The sequence below is a fragment of the Propithecus coquereli genome, unplaced genomic scaffold (assembly GCF_000956105.1).
Source record: "Propithecus coquereli isolate 6110/MARCELLA unplaced genomic scaffold, Pcoq_1.0 Scaffold12, whole genome shotgun sequence".
Taxonomy (NCBI): Eukaryota; Metazoa; Chordata; class Mammalia; order Primates; family Indriidae; genus Propithecus; species Propithecus coquereli.
Window position 1 is genome coordinate 12,782,282 of NW_012136080.1, and position 18,763 is coordinate 12,801,044.

At 36.5% G+C, this 18,763-nt stretch overlaps 1 protein-coding gene across 1 annotated transcript in view; it reads right to left on the bottom strand.

Annotated features, from left to right (window-relative positions):
* Positions 1–1,105: 1,105 nt before the first annotated feature.
* The window catches only part of STAG1 (stromal antigen 1), a 318,641-nt gene continuing 300,983 nt past the window's right edge, over positions 1,106–18,763 (bottom strand). Inside the window, exons 26-32 of the mRNA XM_012663393.1 lie at positions 17,741–17,869; positions 10,706–10,911; positions 6,396–6,570; positions 4,596–4,706; positions 3,954–4,068; positions 1,633–1,713; positions 1,106–1,543 (exon numbers count right to left, since the gene is read on the bottom strand). Coding sequence (XP_012518847.1) covers positions 1,520–1,543; positions 1,633–1,713; positions 3,954–4,068; positions 4,596–4,706; positions 6,396–6,570; positions 10,706–10,911; positions 17,741–17,869 — 841 coding nt within the window. The 3' untranslated portion in view covers positions 1,106–1,519. The remainder of the gene's footprint in view (positions 1,544–1,632; positions 1,714–3,953; positions 4,069–4,595; positions 4,707–6,395; positions 6,571–10,705; positions 10,912–17,740; positions 17,870–18,763) is intronic.

Here is an 18,763-nt window from a genome sequence, read left to right on the forward strand (position 1 = left end):
ACAAATGTTGAGAAAAATCTCAGTTTTTGTTTACTAAAAGGATGAATAAAATCATCCAGTTTACTTTCCCACACAAAAGATAATCATTGGGTGCAACGAATTTTAAAAAAATGCTTTTGATTTGGTAAAAAGGGAAAAGCCTCATGATTCTGTTGCAGCTACTTTAAAAACCAGCCCAGAAATAGCTGTGGATGGATTGGTTTGGAAATTTTGACACTTACTTTAAAAATCAGAAAGGAAGAAACTAAGTGGGCTTTTTAAAAACAGCAATAGCAGCAAGTCATAAAAGTCTAAGCAGAATGTAACGCTAAACCATAAGACTGTCCTGAAGATTCATAATTTCTTTCTCCAAAAGAATTATTCTTAATATGCACATTTAACACTGAAATGTAGCTGTATTTCAAGGTAAGCTTAGGAACTTCACCCTCTAAGCACAGACTTCTATGCAGCACATACTTCTATAATCAGTAAACTTAATTCACAAAATTAGCGCATAAGGGTATTAAGTGCATGGGAAGTAGACATGGTTATGTTACACTTAAAATTACTTCTGAATGGCAAAGATTTCTTCATGATTATCTTAAGAAAACGGAAGTTTGTGTAACTTGAATTTAGCAGGGCATGAAATAATTGGCAAAAACAGCAAACTGATAACTTGAGAATCATTTTTGTTTTACTGAGAATACTTTATTTGCTGGTAGAAGTTGCTAAAAATGCACAGAACAAATACCAATAGAAAATGCACTGTATTTGAATCTCCCTATTCTATATAAAATGAACAGTGTACAGCATCTGCTGGAAAAATGGCTGCATGGACATTTCTTACTTTATGCCCACTTATAAATAAAAATAAACCTTTTTATTCAAGAGTATATAAAATCTGGGAATCCATATCCACAGAGGGTGTGTGGTTTTTGGCAGAGATGCACTATGTCAGAATTTCTTCTTAGCTTGTCAATGATCTGCTACTTCATATTTCTGTGTTCCACCAGGTCAACCAAATCCAGTGAGCTCCAAAACACTCTTCGGCAATTAGGATGAGCTGCTTACTCAAAGGTTTAATAAAAATGGTTAGCTTTTAAAACATAAAAAGGCAAAATGTTAAAACGGTTTTTAAATTGTACAACAGGAAAATAAAGTTAAAAATATTTTTTTTTTTTTTACTCAATGCTGTTTTCATAAAACAGGTGTATAACAGTGTTTATCTTGACAGCTGTTTTAAAAATTTAAAATTTCTTCCTCCCTCCAGAAAAACACACACATCTGTATTGGGATAAGTCCAACATTAGGACACAAATGATTTTAAGGCCAGTCTTTCTGAGGTGACATTCACCAACATTCCTGTGGGTAATTTACATGCTCCTCTTCTGTCACTGCAAAAAGGGATTGACCTTAATCATTTGATTAAAAAACAAATCAGATCACATCAAAAGTGTTTTTTCCCCATACAAGCTATCACAGTATATAGGCCTCTAGCTCTAAATAATAGAGTTCCAAATTTGTAAATTTTCTTCAGACTTCAGAACATAGGCATTCCAAATCCCTAGAAACATAATGAGAAACACAATTAGTTTTACACATACACAGGACCAAGAAACCATAAATTAAAAGCAGTAATAATTGAACATTTACTGAATCATCTTCTATGATAGCTGCAGAGTCAAAGAAGTCTGGCCTCAGCTCAGCTCTCTCTCGCCGATTTCTTGATGGAGGCTGGAAAGAGAAATCAGTTATTCTTTTTTCCCTTGAAATCATTAAGACAATGAATTGTGATAATTAGCTAATAATTCTGACAGTATCATAAAATACAAAACTGTTAATGGTCAATTTTGAAAGGAAAAAGAGAATCTGGCTATTACATGAAACAGATTTTTAAAAAAGCTAGCAGTACTTTTGAGTTTTAGACTTTCAAGCTAAAATGAATGAACATATAAATACATATGAATAATTTTGGGCCTACAAACACAGAACATGCTTTCCCTTTCAAGTCATGGAACAATTTTAAAATTGATCAAATCCTAGATGATAAACTTTAGTGAATTCCCCAAAGCAGGTAGATGGGAAACTCCTAGGGGTGAGGGTGGGGAGATTATAGATCAGAGTGACATGATCTCATTTGTATTTCTTACTAAAACTTTTCATTATGGAAAATTCAAAACATACAAAGCAGAATGTTATGGGCTGAATTATGTACCCCTCCCCCCAATTTATATGTTGAAGTCCCAACCTCCAGTACCTTATAGAATGTGACTGTATTTGGAAATAGGGTTTTTAAAGAGATAATTAGGGTAAAATGAGGTCAGATGGGTGAGCCCTAATAAAATATTACTGGTGTCCTTATAAGTTAGAGGAGACACATATAGGAAAAACATCTGAAGACAAAAGGAAGAAGGTAGGCAGCCATCTACAAGCCAAGGAGCAAAGCCTCAAAATGAAATCAGTTCTGCTGATACATTCATATCAGACTTCTAGCCTCCAGAAATGTGAAAAAATGAATTTCTTTTTAAGCCACCAGTCTGTGTAGTATTTGTTATGGCAGCCCAATACACAGAGAAAGCAGTATGATGAATTTCCATGTAGCTACCACCTACTTTCAAAAATTGTCAAACATTTGGCCAATCTTGTTCCATTGAGTCTCCTTACTGTTTTTTCTTCCCAATGTCATTTCACCTATAATCACTTAAATGTTATCTACAGCTGATGAAAACTTTTTAAAAAACATAACCACCATATATTACTATTCCTAAAAAAATAATCTTTTAGTATTACCTATATTGAGTCCATATTCAAATTTCCTTATCTCAAACATGTCTTTTTAATACTAAACAAATAAGTTACATATTCTGCATTTGGCTATAATGTTGGAGCACAGTATTTTGTCAGACTCTGTTGGGAAACAGGGCTAAGAGACGTGAAAGGTTTCAGGAGTTCTGCAGGGCTTTGCCTTGAAGGAATCTGTGGGCATGTTAGTTCACAGACTAGAAGCTGCTTCCAACAAAGGGAGGTACTGTCAGAGAACATCTGCAAAGCAACATTTCTTCGAAGCTGCAAGCTATCGCCTAGAGCTTACTGCACAGCAGAGCTCGGTCTGGGCCCAAGGCTGAGAAGCTGATTGAAATGCCTGCCCAGCAGACAACGTGCAGCTGGAACTATTAAACTTCAAGGCTATTCCTGCTTCACTCCTGACTACCTGTCTCTGTATTTAGAGAAATAGATTAGATTGGTATACAGACTCAGTGTTCCTGCTTTATACATTTTTATCTGTAATTTGTATGCTCAGCTAGGTTTATTATTAACTTAGGGCTTAGTGAGAATGTTTATCTTAGAAAAATTTTGTAACTGTCTATTCGGGAGACAGAATTAGGTAAGGGTCCCTTGAAAGCTTTGGGAAGCCTTGAAACCTCAACAAAAGAGGTGTACATATAGTTCTTTAACCAAGGACAACTACTTGCTGTAACAATAAATACTGATGTGGGATTTCACTTTGTGCCTCACAGCTCACGGGAATGCTGGAGGACCCCTAACTCCCCCATCACTTTAAACTGCACTTTGTCTTTGTCTCTATTATTTCTCTGCCTCTATTATTTCCAAACCTCTTGTGATGATCCTGCCCGGGACCTGTTTTGCTGGGAGAGTAGCTAACTCCTGGCAAGACTCAAATTTAAAGTACAAGAGGCCAGATACACATGCTATGCTGAAAGATCTGATGTGAGCTCTTTTTTCAAGAAGGTGAAAAGAATGTACCAGTTCCTATTATTGCCAGAATTAAAAATATGACAGCTTTGAAGGCAGGCTTGAAGAACACACAAGCTTATCCAAACACCCATTGTTGGTCAATGTTACCACCTCCTCACCTAACCCTTCCTCCCACAGGGTTCTGAGAACAAGAGGATTATCTTATACCAATGACATCACATATATTAACAAAATAAAAATGCAGTGAATTTTCTTACCAGATCAATAACCATGGTGTCTTCAAACTCTTCATTCATATCTTCTAACTGGCTCCGGGATGACATCATCACATCTTCAAAGATGGGCTCAGCATCTTCCTCCATTAGACCCCGACTGATAAGGAAAAGGTACAGTCAGAGCTGTTCAGACTTAACCAATTTGAAGTCCTGGCTCTTTCTTAGATTAGCTCTTCTAACCAATGGAAGTACACCTTTTAATCATGACCTATACAGACTATACAAATTATGATAGTGAACTCCAAGGTAATTAGGGATCACTCCATTGGTTCACTCAAGATTTCATCTCATCTCATCAGAAGGAAGTATAATTAAATGCAATAATGTTAACAGTTGTTAACATTTATTTAGCTCTGTGTCAATTCCCTCCAAATTCTGATTGGTACTATTATTGTCCCGATTTTACAAACAAACCTGAGGCACAGATATTTTAGAGCTTGCCCAACATAGCAGTAGGATTTAAATGCTAAAAGTCTCAAGAGCCTCCATTCCTATCCTATGCTGCATAGCATATTAAGCATTATAATTTTAACTCCTAAGACCAAACATCAGACACCCAAGTCATTCCACAAAATGACGAGCATCACATAGTTATGTTTTTGTGATACTCAGTGTAACACTTACACGGCATGCCTTACTCCAGTTCTCACTTTCATGTAGTTCATTCCTGTTCTATCCTTCCGATTTAAGTCTTCCAACTTCGGCTGGCCTAACCAAGAGATCTGCATCTGAGGACTAAGAGAGGGTACTATTATTCATTTTGTGGTAGCAGATGATAAATTTAGTAATAAGCTCTATGCTAAGAAAGTCATGGATGGCTGACTCAATCCCCACGTAGGAGGAATTAGCTGGAATTACTCCAGTGCCTTTACAAAAAAGGCAGTAAGTTGCCCAAAGAGATCCCTAAGTCTCCAAGAGAAGCTGGCCGGGGCTACTTGGATGCTTAAACTATCTTTCATCCTTGTTCCCCAAATCTCTGCCAAACAAGGGTACTTCTCAGACCTCTGTGTCTTTGGCTGCTGCCCCACTCAAGGAATACCTACCTGGAGAGCAAGCCCCTAAGGAATAGAAAAGATGCTGGCATGACATCTGAAAGCTCTCCAGAGTTGAATAAGGAAGAGTATAACACCTTTTCTCAGTTTGTTATGGGGTCAAATCTCCCTCTGTACTCTCTACTTACTGGCACATGGGAACTTGCATAAACATGCCTCTTGGGAATTTTATAGGATGTAAAACTTCAGTGATTTTTAGCCTATAAAATCTGTCACATGAAATTCTAAGTAGCTTGTCTTTATATCATGTGGGGCTAACCACCTTGATTAAACCTATAAACCTAGAGCAGGGAAAAGAAGGTAGACCACAGCCAAAGGGGCTGACAAGTGGTAAGGTGAGGGAGACAAGGCAGGCTGCTCAAACAAGGAGAACCCACCCTGTAGGAAGAGATGTGAGGATACTGGTGAGGTAATGTGTCTAGGGATGCTTGTCATAAGGCAAACCACCTTCTAGGACATTCAGCAGCATAAGAATTCCCAGTTATACCATGGCTGACAACAATTATCCTCTCAGGTTTGAAGAAAGGCAGATACTTTAAAAAGCAATGGGGTTGTTATAAAACCCAGGATCTGAATACTTCTAATATTGCCTTTTTCCATTTTCAGCCTACTAAATTTGTTGAGTTCAAGGGAGAATTCTCCCTTTTATCCATCAGAGTAACTTACAACATTACCTCACTATACATAGATACATAAATGAGGAGCTAAGAGAATTTCAAAGTTGGATGGAAAACAACAAAAAGTTAAGATTTTTATTGCAGAACTCACACCATCACCATGCCTTCTCTGTATTTTTCAGAGCCTTGTATACTTGAAAACATTTTAATTGCTAGTGTGGGGAAAAGGTAAGACCTTGATTCTGTCTTAGAGAGCAACTACTCTCAGAATTTATCAAATAAGATCTTAAAAATTCTTAATCCATGAACAGTTTAAAATATAAATGTAACCAAGTTAAAATACTATTAATTATGTAAATGGATGATAAAGGTAATACCAAGTCTATATATGTGGTGTTCAGACTACTGATAACTTAGCAGAGGCTCTCACAGGTTCTCTTGCCAAAGAAGTAAACTTCGCTATCTTCTTGGCAAGTCCCTGAGAAGAAATAAATCTGCCCAATGAAAATGCAAACTCTGACTAAAATTAGCACTTAGTGAGACACTATGCATTTAAAGATCTGTGAACTTTGAGGAACTGGTATCCACAATGTTTTTAGACTTTTTATAGATCTTCTCATATAAATTATCCCTATTTGTAGCTTTGTTTTCTTGCAAACTGACTAGCTATATGCTTTGATGAATAAATCAAGTTTTTCTTAAATAGTTTAACAGTTAAAGGTTTTATGCCAAGAAAACAAATTTTTACTACTTACTTGTGTAAAAAGTCTGGTTCAGAACCATGTTCAGACTCAGGTTCTTGAATCTGCTCTCCCATGGGCCGGCTATTCTCCCGCAGTACAGTGGAAGTGAGTTGTGGTGCTGGCAGGGGGCCAGGAGTCTGAATCATGGTGTCAGTCCTGTTTAGCCATGTGTTATCCAGACTCTCATCTATAAAATTCCAGTTAGAGTCACAGAACGTTATGGGTGGAACGAACTCTGACAGCAGTTATAGCATAGACCTGAAGAGCATGGCTCTGTAGTTAGGCTGCCGAGTGTGAATCCTAGTTCCACTACTTACTTATGTGACCTTTGTATAAGTTATTAAACTTCCAAAGTTTTCCCATATATAAAATGGGGATATCGGTACCTAACCCAACCGAGTTGGGAGGATTAAATGAGGTAACGTATGTAATGATCAAATGTTAGCTATCATCACATTATCATCTTTTCAAGTCCTACCATCTCTCAGGATTCATTTACCCTAGAAGGGGAAGAGTGGGACCAGACATAGACCTCTCCAACTTTCCTTTGCTCAAGTAATAAAGGGCCTATTTCCTGGGCCTCACAGGGGCCCCAGGAAGTACTACTTAAAACCTGGCTAGCCATTATGGAGAAATCAGCACATCTCTTTGCACAATTGGACACTGGTCACCAGAGAAATAACTCTTTCTGCCAGGTTATACACGTGGAGATGGGTAGAGAGGCTCACTGTTTTCATGCCTCTGAGTCCTCAGGGAAGCTTTCCCCGATCGCCCCACCCAGCCCTCACTTACCATCTTCTTATAACTTCTAGAGGAAATATAATCATTCCTGCTCACTTAGGACTTAACCACATACTATCCTGCATGAGCAGTTATGTGATTTGTCAGGTGTACAAATTATCTTTGTAATTAGATTTAAGTTCCTTCAAGGGGCCAGGAACTGTTTTTCCCTTCTTCTGAAGATGGTTTATAAAGAGCTGATTAAAGCATTATGTCTATATCTAAACTATCCTGATAAAATATTACATAATTATAAAGTTTCTGGCAGGCATGGTAGCTCATGCCTGTAATCCCAGCATTTTAGGAAGCTGAGGCAGGAGGATGGATTGAGGCCAGGAGTCCAAGACCAGCCTGGGCAACATAGTGAGGCTCCATCTCTATTAAAAAAAAAAAAATTAGCTGGACCTGGTGACACATGCCTGTAGTCCTAGCTACTCAGGAGGTGGAGGCAGGAGGACTGCTTGAGCCCAGGAGTTCAAGGTTACAGTGAGCTATGACTGCGCCACTGCCCTCCAGCCTGGGCAGAAGAGACACTCTCTCTCTTAAAAGAAAAAGTTACTACTTATAAAAATTCTAAATTATTTTAATATGAGAAGGCTTTTAAAAAACTATTATGGCTATGGTATTCCTTCTGAAGAATTTTAATCACAAACTTTAGTATGATTCCTGTTGTTTTTCCTCTTCCTATTAGGTCTCAGAGATGTGTACATGTTAGGTTCCTCATTTGCCAGCAAGCATTCCATCTCTCTCAGTGTATTTCTCAGGTTTCTGATATTTTGTCAGACACACATGTACCTTCTGGATTGGCTTTTCTGTCCCTCGAAGTACCTACCCATTGTGTGATTAAGGTCATTCCACTGATCTGAAACTCACAACTGAATCTCTTAGTTAATCAACAAAAATGTGTTTTATTATCTTCTAATCATACTTTTCATTCCACATTTAATTACAAACTTTTATAATTTTATGATACTTAAAATTTTATGATAAAAAGATTAGTATCATTTAGGTTCTGAACATGGTAAACTCATCTGTTGGCCCTCTAATACATGTCACTTTTTTTCTAGAAAATCTTTCTGGATTCATTCAGGGGTAGGGAACATGTGGCCTGAAGGCTACATGTGGCCTTCTAGGTCCTTAAGTGCAGCCTTTTGACTGAATCCAAATTTTACAGAACAAATTCTTTATTAAAAATGGTGCAGCAGAGAAAAATGAAGCTTTTCTTGCCTCCTTTGATGCTTAAAAAAGAACCATCTTGAAATCAGAAGGCTGCAGGTTCCCCACCCTTGCCGGGAGTCCCCATGCTGAAAAGCAAACTGCCTATTTCTCTTCTATCCCCATCTACACTACCAACTCTTTTGTTAATACCTAATCTATAGCACTTAGCACAGTTCTTAGGAAGGTGCTTGGCAGAGAATTACTGAATGAATGAATAATTTCAGGATGAACTCACTCTTCTTCAGTAGAAGAGTGAGTTCTAACCCTTTAAAAGATTCCTCGATGAAAACATTTCTTGTAATACTCTCTCATTTTCACCCCAAACAGATGACATTCGAGTGCCTAAGAGTTCTGGGCATGCAACTTATCTTTGTCATTTTGTAAATTTCAAATCAATACAGAGCAAGTTTTCTTTTTTGCAATTTAATAATTACCAAATTAGGTTATCTGGTCCATATATGCTTCCCTTAATCTTGAAGATAATAATTGACTGTTCCATTAGTGAATTATATATGGTTCTCTAAATTCTCTAGGCCTTAATTTCTTCTGTGTAAAATTTAGATAATAGTGTTGAACTTTGAGTTGACTTATAAAACCTTTATAGAGCACTTAGGTGCTAGTGACTGACCTAAGTGCTCTACAAGTATTAGTCAAATAAATGATTAAATGATATAATGCATGTAAAACATTCCTAGTACCTAATAAAGATTTCGTGAGTGCTGGCTAATAAGAATATTACACCGAAGAAAAGCTGTGAGTAGAGGGGAAGAACATTTATATATGGAACACTCTGATAGGGGCCACTCTAGAAGATATTTTCAAAGGAAAATGACTGGAGTCATTCTTTAGAGAAAAGTCCAAGATCCTACAGTACAAAGAGAGGATTTTATATTTTCATTCTCCAGACTATAAAGACTTTAAGTCCCAAAGCTGAAACTTGAAAGGAAATCTTAAACTTTGTGAAGAATTTGTTAAACTTTAACATTTAACACTAATTCTTTCACTCTCTTGAAATATAGATGCTGCCTAATCCACTGACTGATGCTAGATAAGAAGCATTACTATATAATGATGATAACATTCTGATAATAGCAGCTAACATTCATTGAATGCTACCTATGTATGTGTCAAACACTGTGCTCAGTACTGTGTGTACACTAAGTTGTTTTATTTGGAGTATCTCATTTAATATTCCAAGTAACTGACAGGATAGGTACTCTGATTATACTTCACTTGATCAATGATTGAAGCTTAAAGATTTTAAGTAATATGCTCAAAGGTCACACAGCTGATAAATGAGAAAGCAAGGTATGAATTCTGGAACTCTGATTTTAGAATTTGTGCTCTCCATCAATAGTCGATATTGCCTCCCCAATAAGGAAAAGAAACATTAGATTTAAATTCTAACTAATTTTGCCACAGATTTTAGCAAAACCCTTAGTGAGTCACTTTTTTAGGCAGCAGAGGTAAGATGATGAAAGACGAATAGAAAGTTGTAAAAAAGAGCAAGAGAGCAGGACTCAGATCACAGCCCTCCTCTCTTGGTTTGGAGAAAATTTGTGATGAGAAGCATGGAGAAGGGGGAAGATTATTTGAGGCAATAAGCATTTTTACACTGAGGCTTCTCTCAGTAAATTTAAGAGGTATGCTTTGTTTTAATAGAGTAATTTTTAGTCTGTTTGGACATGGGAACACCTACTATTGATCAGATTTTCATGACAATTCAATTTCCCATTCCCCATAGTCCAAGAGGGGTTATAAAACCAGATTTGGCCAATCACTGTCTTACATACAAAAATAAATTATTCAGCCAAGTGGTAGAACTGGAAAGCTACTCTAGTATTCAAATTGACTTATCTTGTTTAAAATTTTAATGTATTAGAGGATTATTGGGGGGTCAATTTTATAGACCTTCATTACTCTTTACTTTTTTTCTCTGTGTTTATTTCTTCTCTGCTCCATGCTTCTTCAAATACTTTTTCCTTGACTCTTTTCTTTCTTTCTTTCTTTTTTTAGAGGAGAAGGGGTGGGGTCTTACATGTTGCCTATATTATTCTCGAACTCCTGGGCTCAGGTGATCCTCCTGCCTCAGCTTCCCAGTAGCTAGGACTAAAGGTGCAAGCCACTGCACCTGGTTATCCTTGACCCTTTTCTGTCCCACTTTGTCTATTACAAACTTTTTCCTGAACATCTCAGGGTGTATCAAATATACAAGGAAACCATGTGCTTAACACTATTACCTTGCATCAACAGATTATTTGCCACTTTATTTATCCCATAAAACCAGGCAAACTGTTTGGCTCATAGTGTAAAGGCTGACTTACCTTCTACTCGCTTTTTATGAAGTGGGGGTCGTCCTTTCTTATTCCTTACTGAGGAGGTTTTGCTGCTGCTACTTCCACTGTTCACAGACATTCTATCATCTTCACCGCCAGTAACTAATGAATTTCTATAGGAGATGAGTGGAAGCCATACATCTTCTCTCCTTTCCATCATCTGCTCGGTAAGGAACTTCTCTAGGTAGGAATGACTAGAAACACAACACAAGCAGCAATGATTTTCAGGGAAGCAGTTCATGTATCACTTATTTAAATTTTTTGTCACCTGAGGATTTCTTTCTGCAGGTTTTGAAGAATGCCTACAGATACACATTGAACTGTTAATACTGGTAACCTTTGGAAAGAGAGGGACAGAGAATTTAAGGTTTTGTTTCACATCTTCCTGTAATACTTTAAAACAAGAGATATATCACTAAGGGTATGTGTAGTGTGTGTGTGTGGCGGGGGGCGGGGGATATGTCTCCTATATTTCTCCCTTTGCTTTTAAACAACAAAGTTCAAAAAACATCCAAAGTTTGGCTCAAAAAGATTACTGAATTTTCTTTTAATGTGTTCAAACCAGAGCAGGATTTCTGGAATGGTGAAGTGAGGAGGCTGGCATACCCTCTCCCCAACAAAATAACCTTTAACTGGTAAAAGTTATAAAACAGAATAATTTAAAGTCTTTGCAAATTATCTTAAGAGCATATAGCAAGTAGAGAAACATTTATTCAAGAAATCTAATATATCTTGGTAAGAATAGCAAGAGTTTGCAGCATTTGAACCCCTTGCAGCCCTGTTCCCTTTCCTTGTCCCCTCTCCCCCAGTACAGCTGTGTTTTGTGGAAACTTTACCCCAGGCAGGTGGCTGAGAAGATGGGGGCTCCCTCTCTCTCTAGTTTCTAGCCTAGGGCTACCCTGAAAGAAAGGAGCATACCATTTTCATTTCTCATCAGCCCCCAGCCCTGTGTTGTAGAAGCTCTATTCTGAAAAGCAACCAGGAGGAATAAGGCTCCTTTTTCCCACTTAGCCTCTACTCCTGGGGTAGAAACTCCCCCAGGCCTAGCTCCACTGGGGCGCTGAATGCCCTACCTCAGTTCTATTACAGAGTTCCATACCTGGAGAGACAAGCTAAGAACCCCGGGTTACCTGTACCTCCCCTGCTCAAAAAGCAGGGATGTTATCCTGAGAGAAAAGGGATGATGTCCTGTCTCATTTCATTCCTCCCCCTTTTTCCTTTAATGGCATAAAAGTTAAAGTTCTGTCCAGGGGCTGAGGCAGACTGTAAGAAAGAAGCTCTACAGCTCTGGAGGGGTGGTGGTAGGGTGTGGGAGGGCGGGGGCTGACTTTATTTGGAATGAAGAGTAGAAAATTCCCTTCCTAAGGGCATTGACAACACAGATCCTGATGGAGAGCAGTAAGAGGGTGCTGGTAGCTTTTTAATACTAGCAGCAACAAATGACAATGCGGAACGTCCAGAAGTTTAACAAAGAGACAGCAGAGAAGAACACTCCAGGGATCACAATCCTGGGATTGCTTAAGCCCAGGAGCTTGAGGCTACACTGAGCTATGACTGGGCCACTGCACTCCAACCTGGGTGAAAGACTGAGATCCTGCCTAAATAAATAAAATTTAAAAAAAAATCTTGAAAGTAGTAAGAGAAAATAATTCATTACATACAAAGGAAATCCAATAAAATTTGTCATGATTAATTGTCATTAGACCCACTGGAGGCCAGAAGGCAGTAGAATGACATAGTCAAAGTGCTAAAAGCCAAAAACTATCTAACAAGAATCTATCCAACACAACCATTTATCAAAACTAAAGACAAAATATACACCCAGATGAACAAAAGCTGAGAGAATCTGTTGCCAGCAGACCTGCCTTACAAGAAATACTAAAGGAAGTTCTTCAAGCTGAAAAATGACACCAGAGGGTAACTGAATTTACATGAAAAACAAGAGTGCCAGTAAAGGTAATTAGTAGGTAGTTATAAAAGATAGTATAATTACATATTTACTCATCCTTTCTCAACTGATTTAAAAAGCAATTGTATAGAACAATACGTATATTACTATGTTGTTGAGCCCATAACATAGCAATGTAGTATCTTTGACAATAATCACAAAAATGGTGAGAGAGAAGTTGTATTAAAGTATGGGAATGACAGCAGATGGCAATTCAAATCCATAGGAAGAAATAAAGAGAACCAGAAATGGTAAATAGGAAGGTTAATATAACAAACTCTCTAAATATATACTTTCTTTTCTCAGTTTCTTTAAAAAATACAAGATTACCTCAAGTAATAATTACAACAATGTATTACTTGGTTTGTAATATATAGATGTACTATCTATAACAATCACACAAAAAAGGGAGGGAGGAAATGGAGTTAGAATTAAAGCTTCTACATTTCCTTAGAATACATCTAAAGTAAATTTTGATAAGATGTGTATTGTAAGGCCTAGAGAAAAACCACTAAGAAAAATAACTTAAGGAATATAATTAAATATCATTAAAGGAATTAATATGTTACACTAGAAAATATCCACTTAATATAAACGAAGACAGTAAAGGAAAAAGAACAACAAAAAACCCCCCACAAAACATATAGAAAACAAAAAGTATAATAGCAGAGATTGTCAGGTTGATTAAGAAAAAAAAACACAAACCAACTTGCTGTCTACAAGAAACACATTAGATTCAAAGACACAAAAGCAGAAAGTAAAAGGATGGAGAAAAGGTATACCATGCAAACAGTAACCAAAATAAAGCTGGAATGGTTATACTATTAATAATATCAGACAAAACAGACTTTAAGACAAAAATTATAGAGACAAAGAATGACATTTTGGAATAACAGTCAACTGATTTGGAAGATATAACAATTAAAAATGTATAGGAACACATGGGCACAAAGAGATATAAAGGACATTGGAAACCAACAAGGGCGAAGTGTGGAGTGTGGTGAGGGATAAAAACTTACATGTTGGGTATAATGAACACTATTCTGGTGATGGGCACACCAAAAACCCTGACTTAAGCATTATACAAGGTAACCATGCACCAAAACATTTATACCCCCATAATATTTTGAAATAATTAAAAAAATGCATATATACCTAACAACAGAGTACCAAAATACATGATGCAAAAACTGACAGAATTGAAGGGACACATAGACAATTCAATAATAATAGTTGGAGACTTCAATACCCCACTTTGAAAAACAGACAGGACAACTAAGCAAAAGATTAAAAAGTAAACAAAAGACTTGAAAAACACTATAAACAAAACTAGAAGCCAACTAGACTATAAGACATTTACAGAACAAAACTCCACCCAACAATAGAAGAATTAACACATTCCTCTCAAGCATACATGGAACACTGTCCAGGATAAACCATATGCTGGTCCATATAACAAGCCCCCATAAATTTAATTTTTATTTTATTTTTATATTTTATAATTTTTATTTATTATTTAAATCTAATCAAGTAAAGCAGTGAGAGTGGAGAAGGAACAAAGGATTCTGTAACTGGTTCTGATCAATTAGTTGTAAACATAAATTTAAAAAGATTAAAATCATACGATGCATGCTTTCTGACCATAATGGAATGAAATCAGAATCAATAACAGAAGGAAAATTTAGAAATTCAGAAATAATGTGAAAATTAAAATACTTCTAAATAACCAATAGGTTGAAAAAATAACAAGTGAAATGAGAAGATACTTTGAAATGAATAAAAATTGAAACGCAACCTACCAACACTTACAGGATGCAGCTAATGTTCAGAGGAAAATATACAGCTATAAATGCCTTTATTAAAAAAGTTTTCAAACCACTCTACTCCCACCAATACTCAACATCCATCATTCTCTATTACCCCATTTCAGCACCTGAAACTCTTATTTGTTTGCTTGCCTGTTTATATGTCCCCCCCACATTAGAACATAAGCTTTAGAATGATAGCTGACCATATTAGGAGCTTAATAAATATTTTCTGACCAACATGAAGTCAACATCTTTCCATAGAACTATCACTTATACTCATATAAGCATTAACTGTCTCTCCAAATTTCTTTTTATTTAGAATATTATAACTGACTTTCCTTCCTATCAATTTTATAAATATCATCTTATTTTCTTATAAACGTTTAATCATTACAGTATCATCCTTTTGTAAAGTTTCTAGTTTGGTTCTAAGTAAAATTTATCCCATCAAAATTTACTTTTGAAAACTATATATATATTTCTTTAAACTGTTATCAGTGATCACAAAAAGCAAACGAGAACAAAAAATCAATCTTTTGAAACAAGTCAAATAAAATAGAAAATAAAATGAAATTAAAAGGAAAGAAGGAAGGGTTACACAATGGCTAAGCCAATGTTGATACACCTTTGAATTGCAGAATAAGAAATCATTTCCGGCTTGACTGTTATTGGAGTATATGAATGCCACTGATTTCTGTGCATTAATTTTATATCCTGAAATTTTACTGAATTCATTTATCAATTCCAGGAGTCTCTTGGTTGAATCTTTGAGATTTTCTAGATATAATAGCATATTGTCTTTAAGGTATCTCCATATTGCTTTCCACAGAGGTTGCACTAATTTGCAGTCCCACCAGCAGTGTGAGTGTTCCTACCTCTCCGCATTCACGCCAACATTTATTGTTTTGGGTCTTTTTGATAAAGGACAGTCTCACTGGAGATAGGTGATATCTCATTGTGGTTTTGATTTGCATTTCCCTGATGATTAGAGATGTTGAGCATTTTTTCATATGTTTTTTGGCCATTTTTCCGTCTTCTTTTGCAAAGTTTCTGTTCATATCCTTTGCCCACTTTTTGATAGGGCTGTTTGATTTTTGGAGATACAAGTAGAACTACCATTTGACCCAGCAATCCCATTACTGGGCATCTACCCAAAAGAGCAAAAGTGGCTCTGTGAAAAAGACACCTGCACTCGAATGTTCATAGCAGCACAATTCACAATTGCAAAGATGTGGAAACAACCCAAGTGTCCATCAATACATGAGTGGATTAATAAACTGTGGTATATGTATACCATGGAGTACTATTCAGCTTTAAGAAACAATGGTGATATAGCACATTTTATATACTCCTGGAAAGCGCTGGAACACATTCTACTAAGCGAGGTATCCCAAGAATGGAAAAACAAACACCACATGTACTCCCCATCAAACTGGTATTAGCTGATCAACATTTAAGTGCACATATAAGAATAACATGTATTAGATGTTGGGCAGGGGGAGGGGGGAGGAGGGAGGAGGGGACGGGCATATGCACAAACAAGGAGTGTGATGCGCACCTCCAGGGGAATGGACACACTTGAAGCTAGGACTTGGGGGGGAGGAAGGGTAAGGGCATCATACATAACCTAATCATCTGTACCCCCATAACATGCTGAAATAAAAAAAAAAAATAGCATATTGTCAGCAGAGAGTGAGAGTTTGACCTCTTCTGCCCCAATTTGGACACCCTTAATTCCCCTCTCTTGTCTGATTGCTCTGGCAAGGCCTTCCAGCACTATGTTGAATAGAAGCGGAGATAATAGGCAACATTGTCTAGTTCCTGTTCTAAGTGGGAATGCTTTCGGTTTTTCCCCATTCAGTATGGTATTGGTTATGGGTTTATCATATATGGCCTTAATAATTTTAAAGAATGTCCCATCTATGCCTATTTTGTTCAGAGTTTTTATCATAAAAGTGTGCTGGATTTTGTCAAATGCTTTTTCTGTGTCTATTGAGAATCTATGGTCTCTTGCTTTTATGTGGTGAATTACATTTATAGATTTGTGTATGTTGAACCAGCCTTGCATCTCTGGGATAAAGCCCACCTGATCATGATGAATTATTTTTTTGATGTGCTGTTGGAATTGATGTGCTAAGATTTTGTTGAGGATTTTTGCATCTATATTCATGAGGGATATTGGTCTGTAATTTTCTTTTCTTGTTTCGTCCTTTCCTGGCTTTGGTATCAAGGTGATATTGGCTTTGTAAAATGAACTGGGGAGGATGCCATCCTTCTCAAGGTTTTGGAGTAATTTCTGCAGTACAGGTATGAGTTCTTCTTTGTAGGTTTGGTAAAATTCAGGTGTGAACCCATCTGGTCCGGGACTTTTTTTTTTTTTTGGAAGATTTTTTATTGTTTCTCCAATTTCTGCGTTCGATATTGGTCTGTTCAGGAATTCTATTTCCTTCTGATTGAGCTTAGGGAGGCTGTGTGTTTCCAAGAATTTGTCCATTTCCTCCACATTTTGTAGTTTTTGGGCATACAGATTTTTACAGTATTCAAAGGTAATGTTTTATATTTCCGTGATGTCTGTAGTGACCTCTCCTTTTTCATTTCTGAATTAGTTTCTTAAAGTCCTTTCCTTTCTAGTTCTTGTCAATTGAGCAGAAGGGCTATCAATTTTGTTTATATTTTCGAAAAACTAACTTTTGGTTTTATTGGTCTTCTGTATAGTTTTTTTGTTCTCAATTTCATTTAGTTCTACTCTGATCTTAGTTACTTCTTTTCTTCTGCTAGATTTAGAATTAATTTGCTCTTCCTTGAGAGACAGTTTATTAGTATGTTGATTTGTGACCTTTCTGTCTGCTGGTCAGAGGGTGGTAGGAGGGGTAAACCCATAACTAATGGAAGTAGAACACACTATATGGGGGAGGGACATGCTTGTAGCCCTGGCTTTGGCGGTGCAAACACATTACAGTAACGAAAATGTCTGTACCCCCATGATATCCTAAATAAATAAAAAAAGAAAAAAGAAAAAAGAAAAAAATCATTTCCACCTGCTTAATTTCATTTTGAATATTCTAGAGTACTAAAAAGTACTCTAGAATATGCAGTGAAAGAACTATATAAATGCTTGGAAGAAAACTAAACTAGCTCCTTAAATTATCAGAGTCTAAATTATCAATAGTAATTATATCTAGATGACTAAAAATTTTTCTAAAAGTAAACATTTAAAATTACAATGGAATCATTATAAAACCACTTTTCTTATAATGTTCAACTTACACAGTCTTTTTGTCCTGTCGAAGAAGTTTAGAAGAAAATTCACTTAGTACTTCAAGAAAAGCCAGATTAGGAGGTGGATATTCTTGTCCTTTCTGATTTTGGTATTTAAAGGCAAACTCTATGCCATCCCTGAAGTAAAAGAAAATATCATCTTATTTTGCCAGATAGTATGGTATTCTCAGTGGGTTAAAATTACAAAAACATTTGGGAAGGTAGTGAAATCATCACTGAAGGTACTAAAATCTGATAAATTTAAGTGGTAGACTAATGTGAATATATGACATATTTGCATACATTTAATTTTATTACTTATAGTACAAAATTATAAGTTGTGAAAAATAAAAAAATAGCTACACAGCAACAAAACTAAATTTCTTTGAGTATTTTTTAGAGGTACCCTGGAAAGACAGATTGTCAGAAAATTTGCTTCTTGGAGCTGGTCATTGTATCAAGCAGCTATGTGAGTTTACAAAAAGTTTTCTGTAATGAGATTGACCAAATCAGTCTTTTTAAACCCATGTCTCCCACAACATTTTCTTACTGATAGACCAGACAAAAACATGCTGCTAAATTTTCCTTTCTATACATCGTAAGATGAAAAAAACCAGCTGGGAGTGGTGATTCATGCCTGTAATCCCAGCGCTTTGGGGGGCCGAGGCAGAAGGACTGTTTAAGGTCAGGAGTTTGAGACCAGCCTGAGCAATAGAGTTCATTTCTATTGCCTGAGCAATAGAAAAAATAGAAAAAATTAGCTGGGTGTGGTGGTGTGCACTTGTATCCCAGCTACTAGGGAGGCTGAGGCAGGAGGATCGCTTGAGCCCAGGAGTTTGAAGTTGTTGTGAGCTAGGCTGATGCCACAGCACTCTAGCCAGGGAAACAAGGCAAGACTCTGTTTCAAAATAAAAAAAAAAGAAAAGAAAAGAAAAAAAATGGCTAGTTTTAGTAAGTTTTTTTTCAAATTACAAATGCCATATTAGTTGAGAATCTTTAATCTAGATAATCTCTAACGTTCTTGTAACTAGA